Below are 26,990 nucleotides of genomic sequence, written 5' to 3'. Positions count from 1 at the left end.
TATTCTATCTCAAGTGTCGATATTATTTTCCATATTTCCATTTTAAAAAAAGCCTCTATCAGATTCACATTCCTTTCATTAATTCTATATGTGCTGCTTTTTCTTTATATTCAACATCCTAATAATGTTACAGTAAACTAAAATGTAGCCTTTCATATTTTTTCAATGCCTTTTTACATAGAAACATTACACAAATTCAGGTGATAACTGGAATGCACAATTTTCAGTGCAACCAAAGTTTTGGACTTCTAAGGTTTCTCAAAGCAAAACTGATCTTCTAAAAGTTCTGAGTTTTAATATTAGCACCAACATATTTTTAAATTATCTAATGGCAAAATAAAGTGTAGGTCTTGGCAACTGTTTGAAATTTGCTCAAAAAAAATGATTTAGTTGTCTCTTACCTAGTTAATGAGTGACGAGAATATAATGGAAGAAAAACCCATCAGAGGCTATTTATTAAACACAGCAATATAGACACAATTTCTGACTCAAAAGGTCTTTAAAATGTAGATTAGCCAAAGTCAACAGTACGCCAAAACTTCACTTAGGCTGCAAAGCCTATTAAAAAAAGGGTACCAGGCCTTTAATCATCAATCCAGATTTTTCAGTATAATCTTTGCTTAAAGATTTTAATAATTAAGGTGGCCTAAAAATGACTTGTAAAGGTCTCTGATGACTTACTTTCCATGAATTCATGAAACCCTCTCCAAAGAGGCAAAGGGAACTGGCATATATCTACACGATAAACTAAATCCCTTAGATGTGGTATTGCACCAACGACAAAGTCCACAAGAAACCTTACCTGCATAGAAGATTCCATCACCGATACCACGGTTACAGCATCTTCCAAAGTTACGGTATCCCTAAACATCAACCGGGCATGAGCTACCAAAAATAAACAGGCATTGAAAGCAAATGTTACCAAAGTCAAAAAGCAATTTTTTGTACTAGAAGGGACAGGATATTTCTTCACATTTCTTCAGCTCTTCAAACACTCATGTATGGACCTAACTTAAGTATTAATATAATCCTTTTGATTTTAGCATCAATTTCAACAGGAATTGGAAGGCTTAGTTTTACTAGTGAAAAATGTGAAGTGACTTCCGGATTACAGTTACAGTGACAGTTCGAATAAAGATGCTAAAAATACTAGAATTAAAAAATCTGCTGGATATTACAACAAAGAATGTGATATGAAACATCCCTATCTATATAGGTACATGTCACTATCAAAATGTAAAAAAATAAGTCTAATTTTAATCACAGGTCAGAAAAGATCATACTTTGAAAGAACAAAATGCTACTAAAAGCCTCAATCATGTGAACGCATAAGAATGGAAGAAATACTGAATGTGAAAACAACATGTGAATCCCTAAATGTTAGGAATGTCTTTCACTTAAATAATTTTTCTCCTAAAAGGAAGAATAAAATGTAAACATCTGAGGCAGGAAGCACTACATTGCTGACTGGCATATGAAAGCATAAAGACTGTTTATGATTGTTACACAAAAATACTGTACATTCTTTTAAATTCATCCTGAAAATATTTGATATGCCATTTTATAAAACAAAATAATGTTAAGACAGAGACCTACTGCTTCCTTTGCTTGTGTTCTTATAAATGAAAGAGCTGGAAATGTTGAAGTCCTATTGCGAAATACAGACTTGATTACTGATACTTAAGGAAACAAAAATGTGTTACTTTGATGTTAAATTATCTTAGGATAGAAGCAAATACTTGATACCTTTCTGCAGGCTGAGCAGGATGGCAACCCAGGAATCAAATGAAGTGAAGTAAATTAAATCCTGAGATTGCTTTTCATAAAGACACATAACTTTTGAGATTTTCCTCTTAAAAGTGATTTCTTCCAGCAGTTTTGGGGTTGATATGATTGTGAGAATGGCAAAATTAAAACTGATTTTGACAATCTAAATGTAACACCCTCTCCCACATTCAAAATCTCCAGCCCCTTATAAAACAATACAAGAATCTCCTATTCCCACCTCTACGGAAAAGCTGCTACTCTGCTTATCGGCTATAATTATACTCCTGATCTATTCATTTTATGAAGGTTAATTGTTAGCCTAGAAATAAAATTGCCACGGCCTTACCTTCTGCAAGGCGTATCAAACTCTCTAACAAGCGAATGGTAGTCCTGGCAGCGTTTCTGCAGTCACTCTGACGCTGCATTTGATAGTAGCGTACCAGGATCAGGTTGCTCTCATCAGACAATTTTGGCTGTATGCTTTTTATAAGGCAGAAGTAGGTTTTCATCTTTTCCATGCTCCAGAGCTTTTCTGATTTGCTTGGGCAACCTGCGTAACAACTGCCTAGTCAGTAATTCAGTAACAACAGACATCAAGCTTTTTCCTAAGAATTCCTGTTAAATAGGCAGCTGACTATAAAGACACATTACTCTATTTTTTGGGGCATACTGGGTTGTCTGTATGCTAGTCCTCAAGGACTTGATCAAATTCCAGTGTGGAATTTCACACACCATCCAATGCTTACTCTATCAAAATCCACAGCAGAACCTCCAGTAATTTCAACAGAACTGCTGTCAGACTCCCTGCCCACCAGATGGTACAGTCAGTACTACGTGCTCTAGTATTCCTTAAAACGTAAAATGCTACAGGAATGTATGCACCTTCTCTGGTCGTTTTAACTACTTTGTAGGAGCCAAAAGCTACCTGTCATATTCTGAACATTTTTTGCAGGGAAATGTTTTGGGAAGAGAAGGAAGCTAGCTGAAGAAGTTTCCTCTAACGACTTCTTGCCTAATAGGGATCAAAGCCGTGTTCTTCACATGGATGGAGAAGAGGCCAGTTAAAATCAAACCACACTGCCTTCCCTAATTCCAGCACACAGAGCTCCATGTAGGGAACACTGTTGTTCACTCCTTGAGCCCTGCAGCACATGCAGCTCAGATTTGTTCTGTCTGAATTAAGTTTCCCATTAACAGCATGTACAATTGCATGGTGTGTAGGATCTGCGTATCGATCAATGTAAAGGCGTAAGACGGAAACTATTTCACTTACTGAGTAGTCTGGGCCAAAATCTCTTGCAAATGGTCACAGAGAAAAAGTATAGAGTTCTCAGCTCACTCCTATTAATTAATTAGTGATCTCTCTTATTCCTACTTAAAAAACAACCATACCGCAGGAAACTACCATAGCAAAAATGTAAACACTGATTAATATGAAAGACTCAGGAATAACAAACTAAACTGAAAGGTGAGGAAATGAAAAACAAACAAACGAAAAACCACCTTGTAACTCCAAAAGACTACTCTTACCCTTATTTTGCAAGATGAAGGATGAAATGATGCGGTCCCATTCCTCGTTCTTTGTATCTAACAATACCAAGACCAGGTCAAATCTGCTCAACAGGGGACTGCCAAGAGCTATGTTGACAGAGACAGACTCACTAGGGTCATAATGGCCTTTTGGGTTTGTTGCTGCCAGGATAGTTGTCCTTGTATTAAGCTTGCACACCAAGCTGGAGAAAAGTATGGTGGACATGATGGTTGAATTAAATTGGGTAGGGAAAATGAGTCCAAAGTGTTAAAAACTATCATGTTTTTATGTTATAAAGAGCATATCTTACCTTGAAAGCCCGTAAGAGCTAAACAATATACACAATTATTGTATTAATATATATTATATATATAGCATTTCTCAGTCAGAGATTAGCAACTAGACAGAGAGACAGTGATCAGGATACTAAAAGTAATGAACCAATATTGCCATGAGTAATCTCTATATACAGCTACGTCCTTAAATGGTGAAAACTAACATAACTTTTCAGAAATAAATATTACTTTGCTGATTTATACAGTAAAGGAACACTTTTTTTTTTATGATGGAAAGTAACATTTTAGCTTAACTCACATTTTAAGAAAGCAAAATAAAACATAACATAAATGTATGTTTTATTCCTGTGTGTAAACACATTATGACTACGAACCCAACCAACCAATGATGGCAGCCACATCAACTGTTTCTCCAGGGAAACAGCCATTTTCCACTCTTAACCATGCTAGCCTGACATGTGTTTTTAGATGTGAGGAGAGATTATTTTTATTCTAGTGGTCCAAACGTAATCCTTTTGGTTAAGGCAGCAGCAGAAGTATTCTAACTTTGGTTTGTTGCTGAGCTATTTCTAGTCTCAGCTTCTGAGTAACTGCTGCCTCATGTCCAAAGTACTTCTGTAACTGAGAGTAAGGACCACAAATCTTCTATTACCTTATACTAAATGGGGAAAAAAAAAACTTATTTCCCATGCATCAAAATAAGACCTTACATTAACAATATGTTTAACCTATCTGTGCTAAGTTACTACTTAAAAAATCATCATTATATGTAGTCCTTAAAAGTGAGCAACCAAGGCTATACGTGCAAGTTAGCAAACTGGTTTGGGGTCTACAAAACCAAGGCAACTGCAACAAGGAACCTGGCTAAAATATGTCGCTATCTTACTAAGGAGACAGGACCACGTTGATTCAAAATATTTGTCCCCAGCTGCATTACTGGCAAAGGTGAGTGATCTCCCAGGTGAGAGCGGCATTACTTGTCCGCTCTCTGCCAAAGAGGCTAAAGATGCTCTGAAGAAAGAAAGGACACGATCAGTCAGAGGAGCTGAGAAGATGCGACTGGAGCAAGAGCCAAGTTGAAGGCGAGAAGAAGGAATGTGGAAAGGGTGATGCCTTTGGAGCAGCAGAGATTTCAGCAATACCAGTCAGGAAATTATTTGGGTCTGGACAAGAGCTGCATATGACTGACAGAATGAGATACGAGCTCAAATATCAAAGCGGCAGGGGAAGGAAACAGCAGATTGAACACACACTACTTTGAAAAACAAAGTGAGGAACTGAAAGTAAGCAGGAGTTTGTATTTATGCCATGGCAAATACATAAAATTCAGCAGCCTGGAAATCTCTTGGTCTTCTTTTGTTACCATGCAGTATTACTGGATTTTGGAGAAATGAATTTTTGCTTGCTGAGTTCCAATAAAAAATTCACAAAGTCCCTCATTTCACATACAATTATTATGACCACTAGCAGCAAAGGACAAGAAAAAGAACACCAAGCCTTGTTAGGAAAGTGTCCTGGCCTACACTGGTAGATTGGAAACCCAAGAGTGAACAGGATATATATTTATTCTGATCACTTGAAACTCTAGTGCAGTGCACTGTCCTTTGAAATGTTGACTCATCTAGTTTAAGGACACTGCTGAGAACCAAACTACTAAGTACAGCAAAGAGAAGAGATATATTTAATCAGCATGACAAAGCTTCCTCCAATTCCTAGGTATCAGAGAAATATCTTATGTTGTTTTAGCATATATGTTAACATGCCACTTACCCTGCCTTTGCAACACTGATGGTTTGCTGTTCCATTGCTTCATGGATACTGGTTCTGTCATGTTCCTTGATACTGTTGAACTCGTCAATGCAACAAAGGCCTCCATCTGCAAGCACCAGTGCTCCAGCTTCCAAGTTCCACTCCCCAAAGTCCTTCACAGCAGTCACTGTCAAACCTGAATAATCGATTACTTCAGTCAGTCTTTTCCTTAAAATGCAGGAGTGAGTGCACCTGAGTGAAAGGGACCCAGCACACTGGCTTGTGCCATGAGCAGAAGGCGAATCAGCAGGTTAGCTCCACTAACTCACTTTCTATCTACTGGTAAGAAATCCCACTAGTGTCTGGCAGGCTAGCATGCCTCTGTGGACCAGATTCTCTTAAGCTTCCCATGTTTGACAGCGACTTGTTTAGGACTTTGTTAATTGAATAAAAGAGATTAGGGTAAGAAGACTAAATCTGCCAGACCAAATTGAAAATTAGGGCAAATGCAAAGATTGCAAAATTATGGAATGGACCCATTCAAGCCCTCCTTCCCATCAGCTACTAAAAAAGGTAAATATTTTGGAGCTGCAAAACAAAGTTTGGAACCAAAATAGTATTACAAGTGTCTTTTAATTCATGGACCCAGGAAGTAGAAACAAATTCTTACTTTAAATTAAGGCAACTAAATTTCTTTGTGAAATTCTGTGTTCCTCTAATCATTAAGCAAAAATGAGAATTCAAAGATGTCCAAGGATGAAATGGGGGAAGAGGGGGGGAAGTTCCCAGCAGGGATCAGTAAATCTACATGATATGACACCAAGAGCAGGGCAGGTCAGAAACTTTGCAGAACTGTGAAAACAGCCACTCGTTATCAAGTATGTGCAGCTCCGTTCAAACCTTCTATTCCCTACTTCCCAGCTTCTTCTCCATCTTTAGCCCTCCTTTTTCACTCCAGTGTTCAGCTCAAAATATCCTAGTAGCTGACAAGCTGTGACCAGCCAAAAATCTCCTGGAATGCTATGGCAAAACTTGCCCAAACATCGTTGGTTCAAGGAGGAGAGGCTGCTGAGGCCTGCTTATCGCTGTGCAGCCCACCACAGTAGCCATTTGTTCCCAAATGGCCAGCAAAAAGTTATTGGAAATCTGTTTCCAGATAACATAGCATGTAGTTGAGCTTGTGAGGAATCTCCTCCATCATGTTCAATCTTCACACGTTTCTTGGACTCTCCACTGAAAAAGTCAGGCGGTCAATTATATAGCGGCATTTTAAAAAAGCAGAATAACCTCTAGCCTTGTGTCAAACATGGAGAACACTATTAAAAAGTGTAGCAAGCAACAGATCAGGCAAGTATGAGATGATGACACTTCTTTGTAAATACAAACCGAAAGAGTCATCTCCTTTCCAAACCTTGCATGGGCTTAGAGATTTGCTGAAGGCCAAAGGCCTCCGTGCTGTGCTCTCGTCGCTGCAGATCTGGTGGCACTCTGCTCGTGCCAGCAGGGCTCAGCCTTTCCACACAGCTGGGCAGGTGACTCCTACGTACCTTCCTGCTGTGCATATTCCACTGCAGTCAAGGGCTCCCTGCAGACACTACTAGAACCTGGATGTGTATTTATTCCCATACAGAATGGCCTCTTCTGGTGAGGGTACTAAACTCGCATCCTTGAGCCCTGAGCACTTCCTGCTCTGCCCAGCCCACATCCTGACCCCCCCAGAAGCAGGAGGCATGTCAGTCCTCCCTGTATCTTGTGTGTATCAGCTACAAGATGGCCTCCTCTGCAGGCCTCCCGCAGCCGCACAAGATGGCCTCGTCTGCGGGCCTCCCGCAGCCGCACAAGATGGCTTCCTCTGCGGGCCTCCCGCAGCTGCACAAGATGGCCTCCTCTGCGGGCCTCCCGCAGCTTCCCAAGTACACATGTTCGGTGCTTATTATATTACCTCTTTACAAACAGAGGTGTGAGATGGCTTCTTGACAGCACCGCTCTGTAGAAGAGATGCTCTGACCCTTTCCAGCCCCTCTATGCGGCCTCTGCAGCGGCAGCAAAGCGGATCCGTGGCAGAATCCATGCGGACAGCCTCCAGGCTCGAGGCACCCCGCACCCTACCAGCAGACCACCCTTTGCTGCGGGAGCGCCCCGGCCAGCACGGCTCCCGCCGGCCTCCCTGCCACGCTGCCTGTTGACAGGCGGCCTCCAGCCGTGGTGCTGACCAGGACAGCGCAGCTCCCCCGCGGGTCGGGCGCGTGTGAGCCCCACACCCCCACGCCGCCCCACGGCCCCGAGCCGCGGCAGCCCTGACACTCGCGACCCCGTGAGCCCCGCGGAAACCGGCTCGGTGTCGCCCGGGGCCGCCTTTGGCCACAGGAAAAGGAAAAGAAAAAAACGAAACAAAACCCAACAAAACCTCGGCCGGAGCCCCACGGCACACGGCGCAGCCCCACGCGCGAGGAGGGCCGCGGGGCGGGGGCCTCGCCCGGCTCCCGCCCGCCCCGGCTCCGGCCGGCTGAGCGCGGCCCCGCCCCGCCCCGCCCCGCCCGGCCCGGCCCGGCGCGGCCGCTGGCAGGCCGCTTCCGCCGCGCGCCGGGCGGGGGCGCCGCTGCCGGGCGGCGCGGGCCGAGCGGGAGCGGCGGAGCCCATCTTGTCGCCGCTCGGCGGCCGCGCTCGGGGAGGAGGGCCTTAGCCCGGCGTGCGGCCAATCCGGGCGGGCGCTGGCGGCGAGCAGGGCAGAATGGGCTGTAGTTCGGTGAAATAGGAAAGCTGCGAACAGTGTGGAGTGTTCCTGGTGTAAATAAAAGGGGGAAAAAAAAAGTTTCTGCAAGTCGCGGCTCTGCAGCCTCGCTCGGACACTGGCACGGGGGTTTGCGCGTTGCAAAGAAACCAACCCACTGGACTTTACTGTGCTGCGTTAAGGCGCTCTTCCTATTGTTTGTGTTTTTTTCAAAATATGGCAAAGGTTCAGGTGAACAATGTAGTGGTGTTGGATAATCCTTCTCCTTTCTACAATCCTTTCCAGTTCGAAATCACGTTTGAGTGCATAGAGGACCTGTCGGAAGGTGAGTAGATGTTTTCCCGATACGGATTTGTAACCCAGGGCTCTCAGTTTCGGGGGTTTTAAGGCTTAAACTTTGCGCAGGCCTGCTCCTACAATTTAACAGTTCCTCCTTCACCGCATCGCCGTGTCGAGGCGAAGGGATGTGCTCGCCGGCGCCCGAGCCGCCGGCGCAAAACCGCTCTGGCCGAGCCCGCCGGGGAAAGTTGGCGGCGTTCGCTTGCCCTGGCCGCCGACCGGGGGCCGCCTCTCCCCGCCGCGCCATCGGCGAGGCGAGCTTCAAGTTGCGAGGAACTTGTTAGAGTGGTGGTAGCCATGTTGCCAGCTTTGTGTGTGCGTGGGGGGGAGCGCGAGAGGGAGAGGGTTAACCGGGCTCGGCTGCCGCGCATCCCCGCGCTCACGGGGAGAGGGTCTGTCGCGCCACCGGCGCCCCTGCGCCCAGGCGTTGCTCGGAGCGCGGAAAACGCTGCGGAGCGTTTCGTTGGCCTCGTGCTCTATTTTAATAATTAATATTTAAAAAAAAAAAAAAATCGCTGTGGGAAGCAGGGGCGGGCGGGCTCGCCCCTGGGTGCCGGCAGCCGGCTGCCGCGGCGAGGTGCGGCGCGGTGGGTACGCGGGCCCGGCGGTACGGTAGGGCACGGTACGGTACGCTGGGTGCGGGAGCCCTGCCGGTGGGGGAGGGGGCCGGCCGCCAGCCACTATTTTTGGAAGTCACTCGAAAGTTACCGGCTGCCGCCAGAGGGGGGGGGCGGCGGCGCCGCCCTGCAGCCGCCCCGCGGAGACCCCCCGGCCTGAGCGTGGGGGCGCCGGCCCCGCACCCCGCCGCGGGGCGGGCCGCGCCGCCGGCGGGCTCCCGCCTTCCCCTCGGCCGGGCGGGCCGCGAACCGCCTTCGCCTCGGCGGCGCTCGGCAGCGCCGCCCGCCGGGCCGCCGGCAGGCCGCGCCGCCGCTCTCCGCGGGAGTCGCCCCGAGAGGCCGCGCGTCGCCCCTCGGGCGGGAGTTTTGAACGCCGCGGCTCAGGGCGAGGAAGAAGGCGGCGGGCTGCGAGGGGAAGCGGGGGGCTGCTGGCCGCCGGTAGCGCGGGCGGTGCGAGCGAGCGGCTGCCGGCCCGGGAGGAGGAGGAGGAGGCCGCTCGGCTGGGGCCGCCTGTGAGCGGAAAAGGACAGCTTGCTTGGCCGCCGGCGGAGACCAAGCGCCGGCTGCTCGCCAGGGAGCCCCGGTGGCCTGAGGGGCTCGGGAAGGCATAAGGACGAGCGGAGCTGGTGGGTGACAGCGCCTGGCGGCTCCCCGCCGTTGCGGTTACACTCGCCTCACCCCGCCTGCCTCTGGAGCAGCTTCTACTGCGGGCGGCCGGGCCTGCGCCGCTCCGCCGCCCTCGGGAGGGACGGCCGCGCGGGCGGGAACTCCGGAGGAAGTCTCGTCAGCCCGGGATTTCCTCTGGGCCCCTGCCGCCACCCTGCTGCCCCTGCACGGCTGACCGACGCCCTGGTCCGAGCTGCCCGCTGTGCCCCGTGCCCACTGCCAGGCTGCCGGCTGGATCCCTCTCATCTGCGGTACAGACCCCTCGATGGCAGCTGCCTGGCGGGCGGCAGTGCCCGCCGCAGGGGCTCGGCACAGGGTGTTGCGCCTTTCCCTGGAGTTGCGCACACCTGTCTGTGATGTGCTGCTCGCTCCCTGGGTTTGTCTTGGAGTTAGTCCCGGACAGTCGGGGTGAGAAGAATTATAGATGGTCTAACACGAAACTCTGAGTTCCTTTCCCCCACCTAAATGCAAGTTAGACTGCAGGATAAATTCAGGATGAGCGCTGCTACCTTAAACTTTTAAAAATAAGATTAAACATAGCCTTTCTAGACTTAAATGAAAAATTTGCTGTTCTTGCCTTAGACATACTAGCACGTGAAAGCTATTTACTGTGCTCTTGTCTCTTCAGCCAGTCCTGTGCACCACTGATCTTAAATTCATCAAGCCCAGACCTCTTTTTTTTTTTTTCTGAAGTTGGTATTCTGTATCAAGCTACCTGAACAGCATGTGGACAAACCTATTCAACATATAATTTAAAACTTATTCTTAAAAAGTCCATTTTTCAGTACTAAATACTACTTGTTTAGAATGAACTTTATACTGTTCTAGAATAATGGCACACGATAGTGTGATAATTTTAAGTAGTTTAGGCTAAAAGTCCTCACTTCTAGTAAGTGGTGACTTACACTGACAAAAGTTGTCAAAAAAAAAAAAGCTGACAAAAGAGGTCTTTAATTGTCCTGGATGAGTAGCCTGCAGTTTTTTTTTTTTTTTTTTTTTTAAAAAACAAAATCCACAGAAAATCTCAACAACAACAAAAACCTTGGTCATAGTTTTCTGTAATGGTGATCCTTTTTCCCTCAAAAATCTGTCTTTTAAGATTACTTCTATATATGTATTTATGCATGTGTTTTTGAATCACAAAGTGAAAAGCTGGCCCAGGAAGAGCTCATGTGTGCTAATTTGCAGTTTCAACTTTCAAACACCTGTGGTAGAGAAGGGTGAGTTAGCAAAAACTGAATTGTAAGAAATGTTTGGTTTTGGTGCATTGCTTTCAGAAACAAAATACTACATTTACTTTTTTTTTTTGCCTGTAATTCCATTTCAGGATGTGGATAAAATCCAAACACCTCTATCTTTACAAATATGATCTAACCATGCCATCAAAATTTTACATGCTTCTCGGGTTACACAAGTTGCATGTGAAGGAATGGCGGCACACCGTTAGCGTGCCTGGTGCTTACACAGTGGGTTTTCTTATTCAATTAACTGCCTTCCGTGATCCGTGTAATTTAAATTGTGAGGTGTATATGTGGAAGATGGGAGTTTCTTTTTGGGAGGTGAGTCAGTGTTCAAGGCACACAGTACATTACAGGTTCATATAGGCATCATCCCTGTGCTGGAGCTTTTTCTGACAGACTTGTGAGAAAATGCTGAACGCAGCTCCCAGCATGTAAATGGGCCCTGTCCTCTGTATAAAATTTAAAAATTAATCTGATTATGAAATTAGAGGGATACCTGCAGTACGGACTGATTAGAGAGAGATGGTGGGATGGTCTGGTTCATGAGGACTGGGGCAGGCATCGATAAATTTCCCCAATGAAGACAAGTCCTTTTTCCTTTAGGGCCGTTGCCAAATAAGCAATTTTAGGCTGTGCAAAACTGAAGATGGGCGAGAGTGGAAGATCCTTAACTGTAATGATGTATGTTTGTGTTTTTGATTTTTGTTTTGCTGTAGATTTGGAGTGGAAAATAATTTATGTGGGTTCAGCTGAAAGTGAAGAGTATGATCAGGTGTTAGACTCTGTTTTAGTAGGACCTGTTCCTGCAGGCAGACATATGTTTGTATTTCAGGTAAGTTTGATTTAACTGTTTCTTAAAAGGGTTGTGTTAACTTGTTTAAAGATGACTGTGTCAAACTAACAGGCACTTGAAAAATAGTGTTAAGCTAGAAAAATATTTCAGTCAGCTCTTCAACTATGATACACCTTCCTTTAAAGTCTGTTCATGAGCTGTTATTTCTTGCCCCTTATGTTTCCATGGTACTATTTCCACTTCTGCTATCGATAATTAGAGATAGTGATATAACCATTGTTCCTGTAGCTACTGATAATTTTTACCAGTCTGGTATATAAATATATTCTAGATCAGTCAGTAATCAAGAGTGCCTGTTACCTGGTTTACGCTGGCACCCTCATGCCGAACTCTATGGCAGTTGGTGGCAGTTTCAGACAATGAGGAGCACTAGGTTAATGCAGACATCATCTTCAGAAGATTGGGCCAACAAATTCATTGTAAAACTCAGCCAGAAGAGTTAAGAGTTCATTTCTGTTCGGCAGGACAAATGTACAACCATGATGTTTGGCTAAGCACGCTAAATCACAACAAAATACAGCAACTTGTGAAATAAGACAGAATTTCAATGGCAGATAGCAGGCATTTCAGACACAAGTGTGTAGATCAAGATTGTCCAACGAACTCTGGAGCATGTGACTGTGCTTTAAAAAACTGCTGTTAAAGCCAAAAGTTACTAAGAAGGAATAATGAAGGGAAAGAAAGCAAGGAAAGAGCAGCACTAAGATGGCTTATTAGCCTATTCGGGTTTCCGTTTTAAGTCAGCAACAGGGGAGAAAAACTAAAGCAGACGTGCCTAAATTCTTTGGTTTAGGGTGTTTTCTTTTAATCAAAACGATGATTTGGCTCAGTTTTTTCCTCTCTTTATCTAATACTAGTATTTCTCTTGTAAACTGAGAGCAAAATCCATCAGCAGAAAAATCAGATTGAAACTAAGTACAGATTATTGTATAAGAACCATGCTACTTTCCCAAATACTATAAATTCGCTTAACTGTTTAATGGCAAATGCATGGTGGAGTATGAGCATTAAAAAAAAGTCCTAATGAATACACTTTCTTATTTTTCACGGTTATTGTAACTTTTAAAATAATACCAACATTTGCGAGGCATCTTGATTAATCCTGTAAATTCCAGGAAATTTTTTTTTTCTTACAGGACAGGCTAAAAGAATAGGATTAGGCTTTGATAAATTTAGGTTGATAAATGTAAGATTACATTTACCAACCGCATACGTGCAAATCAGTTTTGAAACATTTCTGTTCGGTATTGGAGCTGGGCCTCATTTTTCCATGCCACAAATAAAGCAAATGTGTAACAAATGCATCATTTATTAACAGTTCTTCCATTATCAAGCTATTAAAGCTTATGGCATTAATTGGTCAGAATAGGTGATTCTCTATTGCCCTCAAAGGGGCTACGTTGTAGCCCTATATCCAGAGAAATCAGTGGGTGTTTGTAAATTTGTAATTTAAAAGACACACTGTTCTCAATTAAGTTACGAAGGTTCATTGTTGATGGTGATGGGAAGGAGCAGGAGGCAAGTATCTAAAAAGGCATCGTTCAGCTGTGTGGTTAGGAAGGCCTTGGAAATCACATTTACTGGCCTTGGAGTTTCTGTAGGATGGACTCATTGATTGTATCCTGGTTATAAATGACACTACAGCTAAATTAGAAGTAGATAATGTAGACATTTTGCTTAGATTGGAATAGTCCTGTAAAAGAGTCAGTACTCCTTCTGTGTTATAATGAACTATCCCTTTTATTTCTTATGGAAGTACTGTTGGTCTGAGTATATTAGACTTCAAAAGCACTGGACCTTCAGGCAAGGGTAGCACTCAGCAAATGTGTGCACGGGAGACTACCAAACCCCGGAGTTCCGCAATAAGCCTTTGCTGATGACTGAAGCTACTTTATGCATCAAACTGAAGCAGCCTTGGAGATGGAGAGACCTGGCAAGAGAAAGCCAGAATGGGGCAAAGCACAGAACTGCAGGAGCCATATAATAGAAAGAAAAGAGATTCTGTTCACTAGGGACAGCACAGGGAGAGGACCTTTGCGGAGGTGTATAAAATTTTCAGCTAATAATATGCTGCAGGCTTTCCTAAATAGGAAAATGGCTGAAACAGCAACTAAAATGGAGTACCACACAGATAAAACATCAAGGATGATAAAACTACCTTTGTCAAAAGCAGCTGTGTATCACGTTGGAAAGTCAGCCTTACATACAGACAGATGGAAAACTAGTGTGCTTTTCAGACTTACACATTCAGCGCTTTTTTTTTTTAAACATTTAAAAAGATTTCAATATTAAAGGCCCACAGGTTGACCTATTTGGTCTTAAATACTAAGATAAGTAGTGAAACCTGATTCCTTCTCTCTGTGCACTTGGAGATTTGTAATAAATTGACAGAAACTTATTTTTGAGAATATAAGCACATAAATAATTTACTATCTTTAAGTAGGGATATGACCTTACACTAACTTAGCTACCCTGCAGTAATGGTTATGTGAATAAATGTATCATGGAAAAGCAAGATGATTCAAGACAACGTATACATTGAGTGATTTATAAAATTCCTAAGTAATTTCTAGCATAAAAATGGCATTTTAAGAGAGTGATTTTTATGCAACAGTTAATCCTGCTGCCTCTTTTTTCCTGCCAAAATATCTGTTTGCAACTTCACTTATTACTTGGTCATACCAAGCTCTTCTTTTTTCTTCCACCTGTGTGTGATCATGTGTTTCCTAGGCAATTAAGAGATTCTATATCCAAGGCAGGAAATTGACAATTTCAGAAAAGAAAACAGTTGGTTTTTTTAAGCAGTGTTCAATGTCTTTTCCACTCAGCAAAACAATGTTTGAGAGTTAAGGAGGATTAAAACAGTATTTCCTTGGGTTCACAACTGTATCATAGGACATAACAGGACACAAAATGACAATTGGAGCCTGGAAAAACTAAATTCTTGCATTAGGGTGTGAGTTGAGTTTCATGGGGGGGTTAAAAGGAACAGTGTCCTCTTGCAGTATATTGTTCTATAACTGCGCACTGTGGAATTCAAAGTAATTAAATGGTCCTGGGCACTGTTAGAACAAGACTACTGAATTAAAGTAGTGATTTCATCAGAGAAGTAGTGATTTGCCCAGAGAAGTTGTGGATGCCCCATCCCTGGAAGTGTTCAAGGCCAGGTTAGATGAGGCTTTGGACAACCTGGTGTAGTGGAGGATTTCTCTGCCCATGGCAGGGGGGTTGGAACTAGATGATCTTTAAGGTCCCTTCCAACCCAAACCATTCTATGATTCATCTGTATTGGCAGTTCTTGTGATTTCTTCAAGCTTCTACACTTGCCCTGTTCCTTGGTCATCTTTTCTGTTCCCCTATGCAAGTTTTAAAGCCATTTGGTCATTTTGTGTTCCCTTCAGGGCTGGAGGAAGTTGTGTTCTGCCTGATTCCCTGGTTGCTTCTGCTTCCCCTGGTGTTAGACCCTGGGAGGTCTGACTCATCTAATTCTTCTGTAAAGTGCCTACAGCTTCTTACAAAAAGCTAGACTGGTTTGAAGGCTTAGAATTGAAGTAACAAAGAGCAGAAGCCAATGATGCATGATCAGTAGCTCCCAAATTTCAGTGCTGGAGCATATAAATGTTACAGAAAAGCAGGGGTGAGAGGGGCAGTAGGAATTAATCCCATTCATCCTCTGTCCTAAGGGAAGATGTTACCCCTGAACCATTCTAACATATGTTGTTAATACCAGCATGTACTCCCAATGCAGGTGTTCATTGTTGGCTTCAGATCTTCATGTGAGATGGTAAATATGAGGCTGTTTCATTTATGCTTAGATTGCTGTTACTTTAGATCTTACAGCAGAATGAGGCATCACATTGTATCAATAAATGTGTAGTTAGGAAGCATTTTAAGGGATTGACGTAAGCCACATTTTACAAGGCAAATTTTATTGATTATTAATAACTGCAGAGCCATGGTAAGTAAGGACATTGAAGAAGATTATAAGAGTTGTGTATTAATTAGGATTGCATCCTGGCTGAAACCGTCAGATATCTTAGAGTGATGATGCATTTAACTGCATATATTTTAACAAAAGTAGGTATGTGAAAGGACTTGAGAGAGAGCAGTTTATTCCTTTCCTAGAAATCTGTAGGACAGCTCAAACCTCACCGTAGTCTGTCCTTGCTCTTCTTACTGAAGTATAAATTGCAGTCTGTATTTTTAAGGGTATAGTCTTGTTAAAAACACATATACAGACCAATTCAACCTCAGAGGTACAAAAAAAAAAAACCCCAAATCTTACTCTTATTAAATTACCAAGATGGGCTGGAGAACAATGGCACTGTAGAATTGGAGGGATGTTAGTACACTTGCTTGAACAACAGTTCAGCTGATCATGTATTTAAAAGCAGTTTTGGATCAAAGCTGTCTAATCACCCATGAGAAATGTCAGCACACAATATTACTGTATTCTAAGTAATTCTGTCTCTAGAGGAGAATTTAGGGTCCTAAATTCAGGGTTGATGTTGTGTAAGCAGGTATATTTTTCTGATTAACGTAAAGAAAAATTTTAAATAGTACTCAGCTGCTAAGGCATACTACTTAAGATTCCCCTGCTAGATAGGGGAATGTGGTATCAATTTTATTTTAATCCGTTTTTCCTTTTCACATTTATAGGCTGATGCACCTAACCCAGGGCTTATTCCCGATGCAGATGCAGTAGGTGTAACAGTTGTGCTAATTACATGCACTTATCGAGGTCAAGAATTTATTAGAGTCGGCTACTACGTAAACAATGAATATACCGAAACAGAACTGAGAGAGAATCCACCAGTAAAACCAGATTTTGCTAAGGTAAGACATGCTTTGTTTCTAGTCGTATATCAAAGGTACGCTCATAGAAAGAGGTTTTTAAGAAACAAAACCAAACACCGTGTTACTATAAAGTGCATAGAAGAAGGCATCAAATAACGTAGAAGACTTGAGGGGAGAAACTGCAGGTGCTGTGTAGTTGTATAAATTTGGAAGACACTGAGAAACCTGCAGCGGTTTCCACTGGCTTGAAGCCTTGGTTGGGCTTTATTATTTTACGCTGATTGTGTGAGAGAAACCGTTGGGTTCTCTGCTGCGCCACTGTTGACAAAGCGGCTCTGTTGTTCTTCAGAGAAACAGAACAATGTTTTTTCAAGGACAGTCAGCTTGGAACTAAGTTGTAAGCAATAATTTAACACAGTTGTTATCCAGCTGTTCTAGTGTTAAGAGCTGCAGTTTCTGCAGACCAGTAACAAACAAACTGAAGAACAAGTAACATAAACGAGTGAAGATGAGTAACCTGTTAAGAGCAGGTTGGATGATTATCTGATCAATGGACAACTTGACCACAGAAGTATACAGATTAAGTTTTTAAAAAAATATATATCTCCTTCGTGGTAAAAATTAAACTAGGACTAGAATTAAAAGATCATGTGAAACACAATTATTTGGAACCTAATACCGTGAGGAGAAGGATCAATTAAACATCAAAAACTAGTCAAAATCCTATGAAATAATCTACCCAGGCAGACTCTGTACAAACCAACACGGTTCTATACAGCATCTGGGTTTGTTTTCATGGAAGATTTTGTGGAGTTGGGTTTTCTCTTTATGAAAGCGGATGTACTGGTGCACACGCTTAGTTTCCAAAGTTGTGTGAGGGTGAAAATTTTGTTATTTCTCAAGTTTGCATGAATTATATGACTGGATATATGAAGAAATGAGGGGGATAATGCATTTACTGTAATGACCAGTACAGAGATAATCCCCGTAGTCTCTGACACTGAATTTCAATGTAACTACACTGAACTGGTTTTTAAAAGCTGCTAATGATTTTCTATGCTTAACTTAATTTTCAGGGATCAGATGCTCAGTATGTTCTCAAAATTTGAAATTACTGTTAATTTTGAAGACTCTTACATTTATAATCTGTTCTTTTGTTTTTTCTTTCATTTAAATCATATACTTATTTGTTATTTTGGGTGTGACTGCCAGAATGTTGACTTCCTTTAAGCACTTTAAATTAAAAATACCAAGAACTACTTGTCTTAATTATCTGATTTGCTTATGTAAAAAACTGACTCTGCTTCTATGAAAAAGAACAGTAAAAGCTATCGCATATTTGCATAAAAAGTCCTTAACATGACTTTGGAACAGAATTTAAACATACAGTAGAATAAAAGATTATTAAACACATTTAATTGTAATTGATGGGTAATAGACCCTATAGATTCAAAAAAAGAAATGGTCTTGTTAGTTTGCATAAGGGGCTGGGAAATATTTAATGAGTGCACTTCCTTGGAGAAGAAAATCAACATGACTACTGAAGCAGACTTTTCCTGTGATCCGTCTTAACTTTCACAGTGAGTGGCCAATGGTAGTAAGCTGCTGTCCTCCGGAGTTAACTATATATTATCTTGAAAATGGTGAAAGATTAAGTGAGCATTTTCTTTTTTGCTGCATACGTGAACAAATACAACATGTTCTCAAAGGAAAATGAAGGCTAGCCATGATAATAAAATATGGCTCGTGTCTAGGCATGGTCGCTGCCACAGTGTGAATATCTTCCAAATCAAAGTATGTTTTTACTTTAAAACTTTAGTAGACAAATTAAAATTCAGTTTGTGAAATCAATCTAAAGCATGGTAATTTAATCTAAGGAAAGGTTGTACCGTGAAATGAAGACAGACAGTTGATGGAATTGATACAATTATTGCAAGCACCATAAAGTTGATGCAAAATTTTACAAAGTACTGTGGTTTGCAAAATCTTTATTGGGGTAGTCACGTGCTTTACTAAGAGCTGGCTAAAACAATAAGCACTTGCACTTTAGTTGCAGAGTTCTCACACAGCCTTGAACTCACAGAACAGTTTAAAAAATATCCTCTCAAATAAGCAGTTATTTTGCTGACTGGAATATTAGAGTAAATAAATGAGTGTTGTGTTTCTGTAAGCCTTTTTCTGATCTATAGTCGCTATAGATTCACATTTTTATGAATTACCTTTTTAATATGGGGAGTAAAAGGAAAAAAGTCTATATACATGTGAACTCCAGTTTAAGATGTACACGTTACATAATCCATGTATTTTCTTCCCTCCCAGCTTCAAAGGAATATTTTGGCATCTAATCCCAGAGTCACAAGATTCCACATTAATTGGGAGGACAACACTGAAAAACTGGAAGATGCAGAGAGCAGTAACCCAAACCTACAGTCACTGCTTTCTACAGATGCATTACCTTCAGCATCAAAGGGGTGGTCAACATCAGAAAATTCATTAAATGTTATGTTAGAATCTCATATGGACTGCATGTGACTAACCACCATCATTTTGGTGCTGTACATGTGTTAAACTGTAAAAACAACCAGAACTATTTCCCTCAAATTCCATAAGTACATAGTTGACAAGCAATGTGAAGAACTTGTTTTAAAACATCCTGTAGAAAGTTTATAAAAAAAACCCAAAACACAGTATTTGAGCAAATTGTGGAATATAAATACAACTATTTTTAAGTAATTGCCTTTTTTCTCTAATGTGTTATTCTATGTGGTCTAAACCAAACCTGATTAAAGCATACCTATTCTTTACTTTGTAAGCACTATTAAAAGCTAAAAAACTGGAAGTTGAAACATTCAGGCAAAATGAAGGAATAAGCCACGTCCTCATCTCTGGTATCTAAATTGCCAAATACAAAGTGTCCTTTAGTAGCAGCTGAAGAACAAAACTGTCAATAGATGGAGTCCAAAGAAAAAAGTATTTCTTAACAAAAAAAAAGTCCTCTTGCTGCGAAAGCAGGCAGCACAGTATAATTTTAGGTGCAAGCTTCTTTTACTTTCAAGGCACATTCTTGTTACTTAAAGCGTGCAATTTGAGATTTACCATCTGCTATCTTGGATTTTAGGACTCCCTTTTTTTCAATCTCCTGTGGCTGCTGTTTGGTCAAGCTGTGGTTTGCTAAGGGCAGTGTTTCATGTGGTTTGGGCAGGTATCTCAGCAAAGAGCCCTTTTTCAGACACCCTAATAGCACACACGGTTAGTTGGAAGGATTGAAGCAATTGCTAGAAAATTTAAGCATTAAGAGGAATAGCATGAGCATCCAAAAAATGCTCTTCTGCAAGATTATTATGTGCAACTGCTGGTTGATAGGTTTATTTTCAGGTCTGATTTATTCTTGTAGTCTTTTTAACTAGTAATAAGGAGTTTAGATGCTTTTTTTCAGTTTTTGAAACATCTAGAATTTAAAACCTTTCTGTTTTCTCCCTACCCTTTACGGCAATCCTATGCACTGGTATAAATCAAGATTCAAACCCTGTTGTGGCAGGCATGACACGCTCAAGAATTCGTTGCCTGCCCTGAAGCTCTTGCACTGAGACATCCCTGTTACCTGAGGCATCCTTGAAGATAAAAAGAACGAGTCAGTAAATTGTAAAGACTTAAGACATTATTGTGACACTAAAAATTGAGTTATTCCTTCCAATCCTCATCAGCCTTACACGTTTACTGTGACTGTGTGTGCATTTAAAATTGTAATCTGTCATGTCAGATTACAAGAATATAGTTCTGCTAGTTACTAGTAACCACCCAAACTCTGAACCCTCGTTAGTTTCTAGGCCCTTAAAAATCATGATGACTGACAGTATAGCTCTGAATAAAAATAGAACACTTTCTCTTTTCTGCATTTTCTAACAGGGATGAAGATGTCCCAAGCAGTTAGCACTTCTGTCTTTCCGCATCATTAGTGGAACTGTTTTCATTTCTAACATTTTTTTTTTTTTTTACATCAGAAGGGAACAAACATGGATGTTTGTTTTTTGTAGGGAAATGCAGCAGTACATATGGCAGCAGAATGAATTAATGAAATCCATTAATATTTGGAACTCTAATTCTAATGTGTGCTCTTGTTTAAAATTATGATTGGCAATTTAAAAACATTAACATTTTAATATCTGTATGACTTAACATAAAGAACTGGTCCCCTAAACCAGCAGTTGCTTCTCTTGAGGGCTGAAATTATTTGAAGATCTTTTGATTTTCAATGATACTGCAACTTTAATTTAATTATCATCTTTAATTTAGTAATTAAACTTAACTTTAATTATTGTCACTGTCTACAGTGACATTTTGAGATTTTTCATGCACTTTATTGTTCTATTTATAAACCTATTTGAGATATCTCTTAAATGTAAGCATGTAAATAACTTGGTCATCTGCTGAAAGATTGGCAGGCTAAAGAAGCCTGCCTTAAGCTAAGGCTACCATAGTAGTATTTCAAACCCTTGCACCTACTGAAGATTCAAATGAAACAAGTACAAGCTGTAACCAAAATCCATCCATCAGCAGCATGAAGCCGCCTTAGAAGCATGTCTTAAAAAGCAATGGAAGCAAAGTGTGTTACTGCTATTGCAGAATGAACTACAAAATACAGCCAGCAAACCTACGTCACCTAGCAAACCAATTAATTTAGAGAGATCAGAAAGTGAAGATCTGTTGTTCTTTTTAGGAGAAAAAAGTCAGCTGTGCATGTAAACTCAGGTGCAGTAAACTTCAAGCTAGACTGGATGGCATGATGCTGCAGTAGAATTTGGCACCACCTTACCTGATACAGTAACACATCCTAGATAGAGCTGACCTGCCAATTACTGGAAAAAGAACAACTCTACTGTGCTTGGTGAAAACTGGAGAACAACTATACCTCATGAGGGCACTGCATGATCTTTGCAAGAGAAACGGCCTTTCTGTGCTTTTTGAAAGATTGGATGCCTCTCCGGTCTTCTACAACTTTGTCCAGATCTTAGCAGTCCACACACACTGTCTTCTGAATATCACATTTCCTGCCAAAATCTCATTCCAGAGACATGGAATTTGAGAAACCAAATTCCAGTACTCCAGAGGCTTCAGGTCTGATCATCCGGCAACATCACAGCACAACCTTAGAGGTATTAAAAGATACAGATGCATATAAGGTGTCTCTGTAAAGACCTGTCCATGATCTCTGAGTTTTGAAGCAGCAGGGCTGTACACAGGACATACAGACAGCCAGTGCAGACAGCGCAGCGTTACCATTGCAAGGTCACAGATGCATTCACCTTCCCACAAACCTCCACTTGCAGAGACCACCAAGATGCAAGAGAATGCTACAGATTGTATTGACAGGACTGGGGATGCATCCTACTGCATTTTAACCTCAGTTAAACAGACTCAATTCCATCAGAAGACTATCATAACGCTTTCCAGAGGTTATTCGTGTACAAAGTAAACGGATCAGACAAGGTAACTAGGGATGAAAAACCTGAGTGGGTTTTTTTATGTCTAGCTGGAAAAAAACCCTTGTCCCTTCCTCTTACATTCATTGTGATTTATTCATGCATCACCTTCAGTCTGAATTACTGTGACGCTCTGAATTTGAAGGGGGCAAAAAGGCTCCAGCTCCATCATAATGGAGGCTGGTGAAATTTAACCTCTCCAGTGGCTCTACAAAGCTGCACGGAAAAAGGCAACCCTTATTACCAATCTTCAAGCCTGGAGCAACTCATAACTTGGCTACAATAACCACAGTAGCTAAGTTTATAGCTCGCCAGACAATCTGTATGCTTGAGATGTGAGTGACAAAGTCACAAAGATAAATCTGATGATCTGACAGTCCATTATTTTCCTTCGTAGGGTCTCAACTGCTCATTTTCTGGAAGTCAGCTCAGACTGGAGGCTAGCCACTTGCAGCTGTACAAAGATGGTCCACTGCCATCTGAAAATAGTGGTAGGGAAGAAAAAGGAAAAAAAAGTCCAGAACCCCTTAGGCATGTACACTCCTGGCAGATCCTCGTTTACCAGAGACAGAAAAAGAGCAAAGTTGACTAAATCGTGTGGCTTCTGTCTTGGCAGCTGCAGGAGATCCTTCACACACTTACTGAACTACCCTACTACCCCTTATCCATAGCACAGTGGTCTGCAACCTTGCAGATTCTCTCATTTTTTTGAAAGCTGTGGAAGTTTGGTCCACTGATGATGCATTAATTGTCCCTGTTGTTGCTAGCTGGAGGGCTCTGCTCAGTGCCAACTGGGCAGATGGGACAAAACTGACAAGTACAGGTAAGGGCAGGCAGTGTGTCAGGGACTACTCGTGGTAGGCCTTCCCTTTTGTATTTATGTTTACAGTTAAAGTTCTGCTTCTTACGAGCTGTTCTTGTCATGTGTGATATGAGTGCTGGGCTGCAGAAGACAAGTGGAGAGATGTTTGCTTGATTTTTGGTCTAGGCAAAGAAAAATGTCTACAGAAGAAGAGCCAGCTGGAGTCACTAAGGAGGCTTTGTTAAAGGCAAAACCCAGGTTTGTATCTGGAATCTGGAAAGCAAAAGTCCTTTCAGGAGGGGATGGAGGGAGAATACACTTCAGCATTTCCAACTTTTGGTAATGCTGGCTTGGAGGAATGGCTGGGTACTCATTGTCCATGGAATGAGGCATGTGACTGGCCTTCCTGTAGATAGAGAAAATCAGAGGAAGGAGGTGTGTGTGCTGCAAAAGGGCTGTACCAGATGTAAGAGAACAGTTACGTGTTAATAGCATTAAGTACTGGCTGAAATGTCAGGAACTTTATTAAGAGAGTTCTTGGTTCTCCTTCCAAAACACCCCTGGACCACGAGATAAGGTCTATCTTTCAACGTAAGGAGTTCTCCAGTTTGTCCTATCTCACTAGAAAGGTGTGGGAAACCTACACTGATACCAATTGAGAAGAAGCAGGGGCTTTATGATATGGTAAAGCGAATCCTGAAGACACGGGGTATCCATCCAAAAATCAACTGCTTGAAATGTCTGCCATTCCAACAGCAGGATGAAAAAGTCTAACCAAGACCTGCCTGGATGTATTATGCCAGAAGTTCATAAGACCTGACACCTCCAGCCAAAATGAAGATGTTGCTCCTGCAGTATTTCCTGTACAACCCAACTACAGGTCTTCAAATACAGATGTATGAACAGGCCAACATTTCTGAAGACAGGTATCTACTTGGCTAAATAATCTTTTGCATGCAGGTAGTCAAAGTAAACTCTGTCTCAGGACAAAGCTATCTTGGAGCAACACTACTGAGAGGAAACTAAGGGAATTTAAGGATCTGCAAGAGATGAGACATTGTTACAGATATGGCATATCTCTGGTGAGGTTTGATCACAACTTCATTCCTTCAAGTCTAGCAGACTTCCTACAGAGTTAAGGCCTCTTCAACTTGAGGCCCAACTTTAAGGGACAGCCAATGAAGTCATGCTGTCAGGAAAATATTTTCAAGGTACATGCTGATAGAAAATACTTCATGTGCGATTATGAATATTCAGGAAAACAATGAATAATCCTGTGGTAGAAGTGAAGATCCGAAAAGAGTGGCCTAAAGGCTGCATCTCTGTTAATAACCCAATCAGGGCCAGGGTACGGACCCACAGTAGTAAACTGTTAGCGTGTTCCCTGGCATTGCCTGGGCCTGTATCAACTAGGAACGCCCAGGGACAGTCTGGGGATCTACAAACAAGGAAAAACGCCTCCAGCTTCAGCATCTTGCACACCTCAGGATGCTGACACCACACACTCTCTTCATAACCATAGCTGGATGGCTCATGTCGGCCACTTTGAATTGGTTTCGAATGGCTCAGAGGACAGACAGCTGTTAGCACCCGAAGCCTGCCTAGCAGGGAGAAGCCTACTATGAAAAGAAAAATGTTTGTTTACCCTCAAGTCAGTTGCCTTCAATGAAAAGAAAAAAAAAACCCACAGTAGCAAACAGCTGTTGGCATGATGTGAACAATGTTAGATGTTGCAAAATGTCAGCAAAAAGCCAGTACTCTCAAGGCTCTGTAAGAGGCTGTGAGAGGCCAGAAGGCTGCATTTCTTACTGCTCAGGAAGGCACATTGTACACAACTGGAAAGCTGGAGAAAACAGTTGATAGTCTCCCAGATTTTTAGACAAGCTGTTCTAAATACAGTTCACAAAATTCTTTAAGCAGTCCATCTGTGGAGGGACACAACACCAAACATAACTTTGCAGAAATCTGAACAGCCAAATATGCACCAGGAAGCGGCATAATGAGACTGACCCAGATGTCCACGAGCTCCAGACCCAGCAGCAGCTGGCATGTGTTGGTTCCTGTCCCTATGGAGTCAAACACATCGCTCACTCAATCACTGCAGATCTTAAGCTCCAGGGGAAAATGAAATATTTCCTTACTAGTGATTACCTCATCCAATTATGCACAAGCAGCACTATGGCTCTGGGGACTGCAAAACAGTTTGTTAAACTCAAGTGGTAAGGTGGGAACCAATAGAGAGAAATTGTTAAACCTCACTAAGTCTCTTTTTTTCTGGAAAACTATGTATCAATTTATAAAAATTAAAAGATATCTTGAATGATTCCCTGTCATTCTCAGATGAGAGACTACAGAGGAAGAACGAACCAGGCCTTTATGAAAATTAAACACTGCGTAGACAGAACCAGATAGTGGGACAGATGGTTCCCCCCATCTTCTATTTACAAATCAGAAAGTCCTATAGCAGTCAAAGAAATTTTTGCCACTGAGTTGTTGAATGTGGGCTGGCCTTCTGGCTGCCAACTTTCATTACAGAGATGTGGGAGGAACGAGCCCCAGTTCCTCATAAAAGTTATCAACTCGCAGAGAACTCTCAACAGAAAGTCTCTACTGAAGAGTTCATAAGAATGGCACCCTAATAAAACAACCCAACTCAGAAACACTATCTGGAGAGTGGAGGCAAAGTTCTGGTTTTACCCACAACAGAAAATAAATGACTGGTCATTTGCAAGGGCTGTTTGCAGCAAGTGGTCGACTTGAGCCTGTCGGTGAGATAAGAAAGATGACGATCTTCCACACTGATTCACTGGAACAAGAAAGCAGGGTGTTAGCCTGGGCCAAACTTTCTGAGTCAGGCAAAACCCATCTTACGCAGCACAGACTTTGTTTAAAAAAGGGCTGGGGAAGGCAGGAGCCTGTTTGAAAGAGCAGAAGCCCAAAAGCAAATCAAGCTGAGGAGTTAGGTTACTCTTTTCTGAAATTCTGTGAGAAAATTCCAGTTAGGTGTGGATGGGGTATTCGGCTGCAGCAGGTACATGACACTGCAGGGCCCCAAAGGACCATAGTGGATTTCAAAGCACATGATACTTAAGGTAGAGCAGGAAAGAAAGGGAATTCTGGCACAAGGAGAATGTTAATGATCTAATATGCTGTCCTGGTACCAACAACTGCTTCTACAGAAATCCAGGTAAAACCGATATGATAGACAGTTTTGGAAGCAGAATTCTAATTCTGTGGTTGATAAATAGCTCATGTCCTAAAACAGCACCAGATGGGTAAAGAGTACAAGATGTGCTAATGCACATGATCTTACCAAAGGTTGGTTAGATATCAGCAGTTTTCTCTAAAAGAGGAATCCACATGTAGGACAGCTTTTAGCACTTCTCCAGGGTTTACCAAATCTCAGGTGTGTCTTTTGGCCTATGTGGACTGTAATCCCAGAGCCAGCAATAAAACTGCAATCCAGACCGCTTTTTACACAAAGTAAGGAACTAGCTGAAAGTAGAACTTACAGATTTAGTCTTTGTACACTGGAGGGAAAAACATGCATGAGGACTCTCCTCTCACAAGAAAGTAGAAACTGGTAATTTGAAGTGTGCAATTAAGACAAGGAAAGTAAAACAGTTCTATTAGAAGAGCAAGTTGACAAAATCAACATTAGGTACAGTCATAAACATGTTCATAAGTAAGACACTCCTTGCACAGGGACATCCAAACTCCTGGGCTAGGAATTAATGCTTTAGTCCAGCAGTCCTAGCCATGGAAAGGTTCCCTGAGATTTAACTAGAGTTAATAACTTGCTAGGGACTCAAGTTTCGCTTGCAATAAGGGTCCTAAAAAATTTTAAGGTGGAAATTGGTGCTCCTGCTGTCAGATTTCAGGAAGGAGGTGGGGGGCAGGAAGAGGGAGAAGTTTTTTAAAATATAAGGAATATTTAAGTGAAATGTAGATGATCTAGAGACCCAAGACAATCCTTTCACAAAATGAAAGTTCGTCTCCATGCATCATTACAGCTACTCTACGGCATAGATACCACAATATTGCTTGTAAACTGCAATACTGGTTTTCAGGGAAATGTCTTTGAACCTAGCTATCATGGCTGAGATGGAAACCAGATCATA

The 26,990-nt window shown here is 42.2% G+C and overlaps 2 protein-coding genes across 2 annotated transcripts in view; one reads left to right on the top strand and one right to left on the bottom strand.

Moving 5' to 3' along the window:
• Nucleotides 1-26,990, bottom strand: part of MCM9 (minichromosome maintenance 9 homologous recombination repair factor) — a 47,896-nt gene that overhangs the window by 8,475 nt on the left and 12,431 nt on the right. The window contains exons 7-10 of the mRNA XM_086632113.1: nt 5,365-5,539; nt 3,298-3,500; nt 2,114-2,317; nt 803-885 (exon numbers count right to left, since the gene is read on the bottom strand). Coding sequence (XP_086488239.1) covers nt 803-885; nt 2,114-2,317; nt 3,298-3,500; nt 5,365-5,539 — 665 coding nt within the window. The remainder of the gene's footprint in view (nt 1-802; nt 886-2,113; nt 2,318-3,297; nt 3,501-5,364; nt 5,540-26,990) is intronic.
• On the top strand, nt 8,039-19,317 carry ASF1A (anti-silencing function 1A histone chaperone). Its single transcript, XM_086632112.1, has 4 exons — nt 8,039-8,399; nt 11,654-11,769; nt 16,450-16,626; nt 18,907-19,317. Exons 1-4 carry the CDS (start codon nt 8,291-8,293, stop codon nt 19,117-19,119), a joined length of 615 nt encoding a protein of 204 aa, XP_086488238.1. The 5' UTR covers nt 8,039-8,290; the 3' UTR covers nt 19,120-19,317.

The sequence above is a fragment of the Tauraco erythrolophus genome, chromosome 2 (assembly GCF_009769465.1).
Source record: "Tauraco erythrolophus isolate bTauEry1 chromosome 2, bTauEry1.pri, whole genome shotgun sequence".
Lineage (NCBI taxonomy): Eukaryota > Metazoa > Chordata > Aves > Musophagiformes > Musophagidae > Tauraco > Tauraco erythrolophus.
This window is presented reverse-complemented; position numbering and strand designations above follow the sequence as displayed.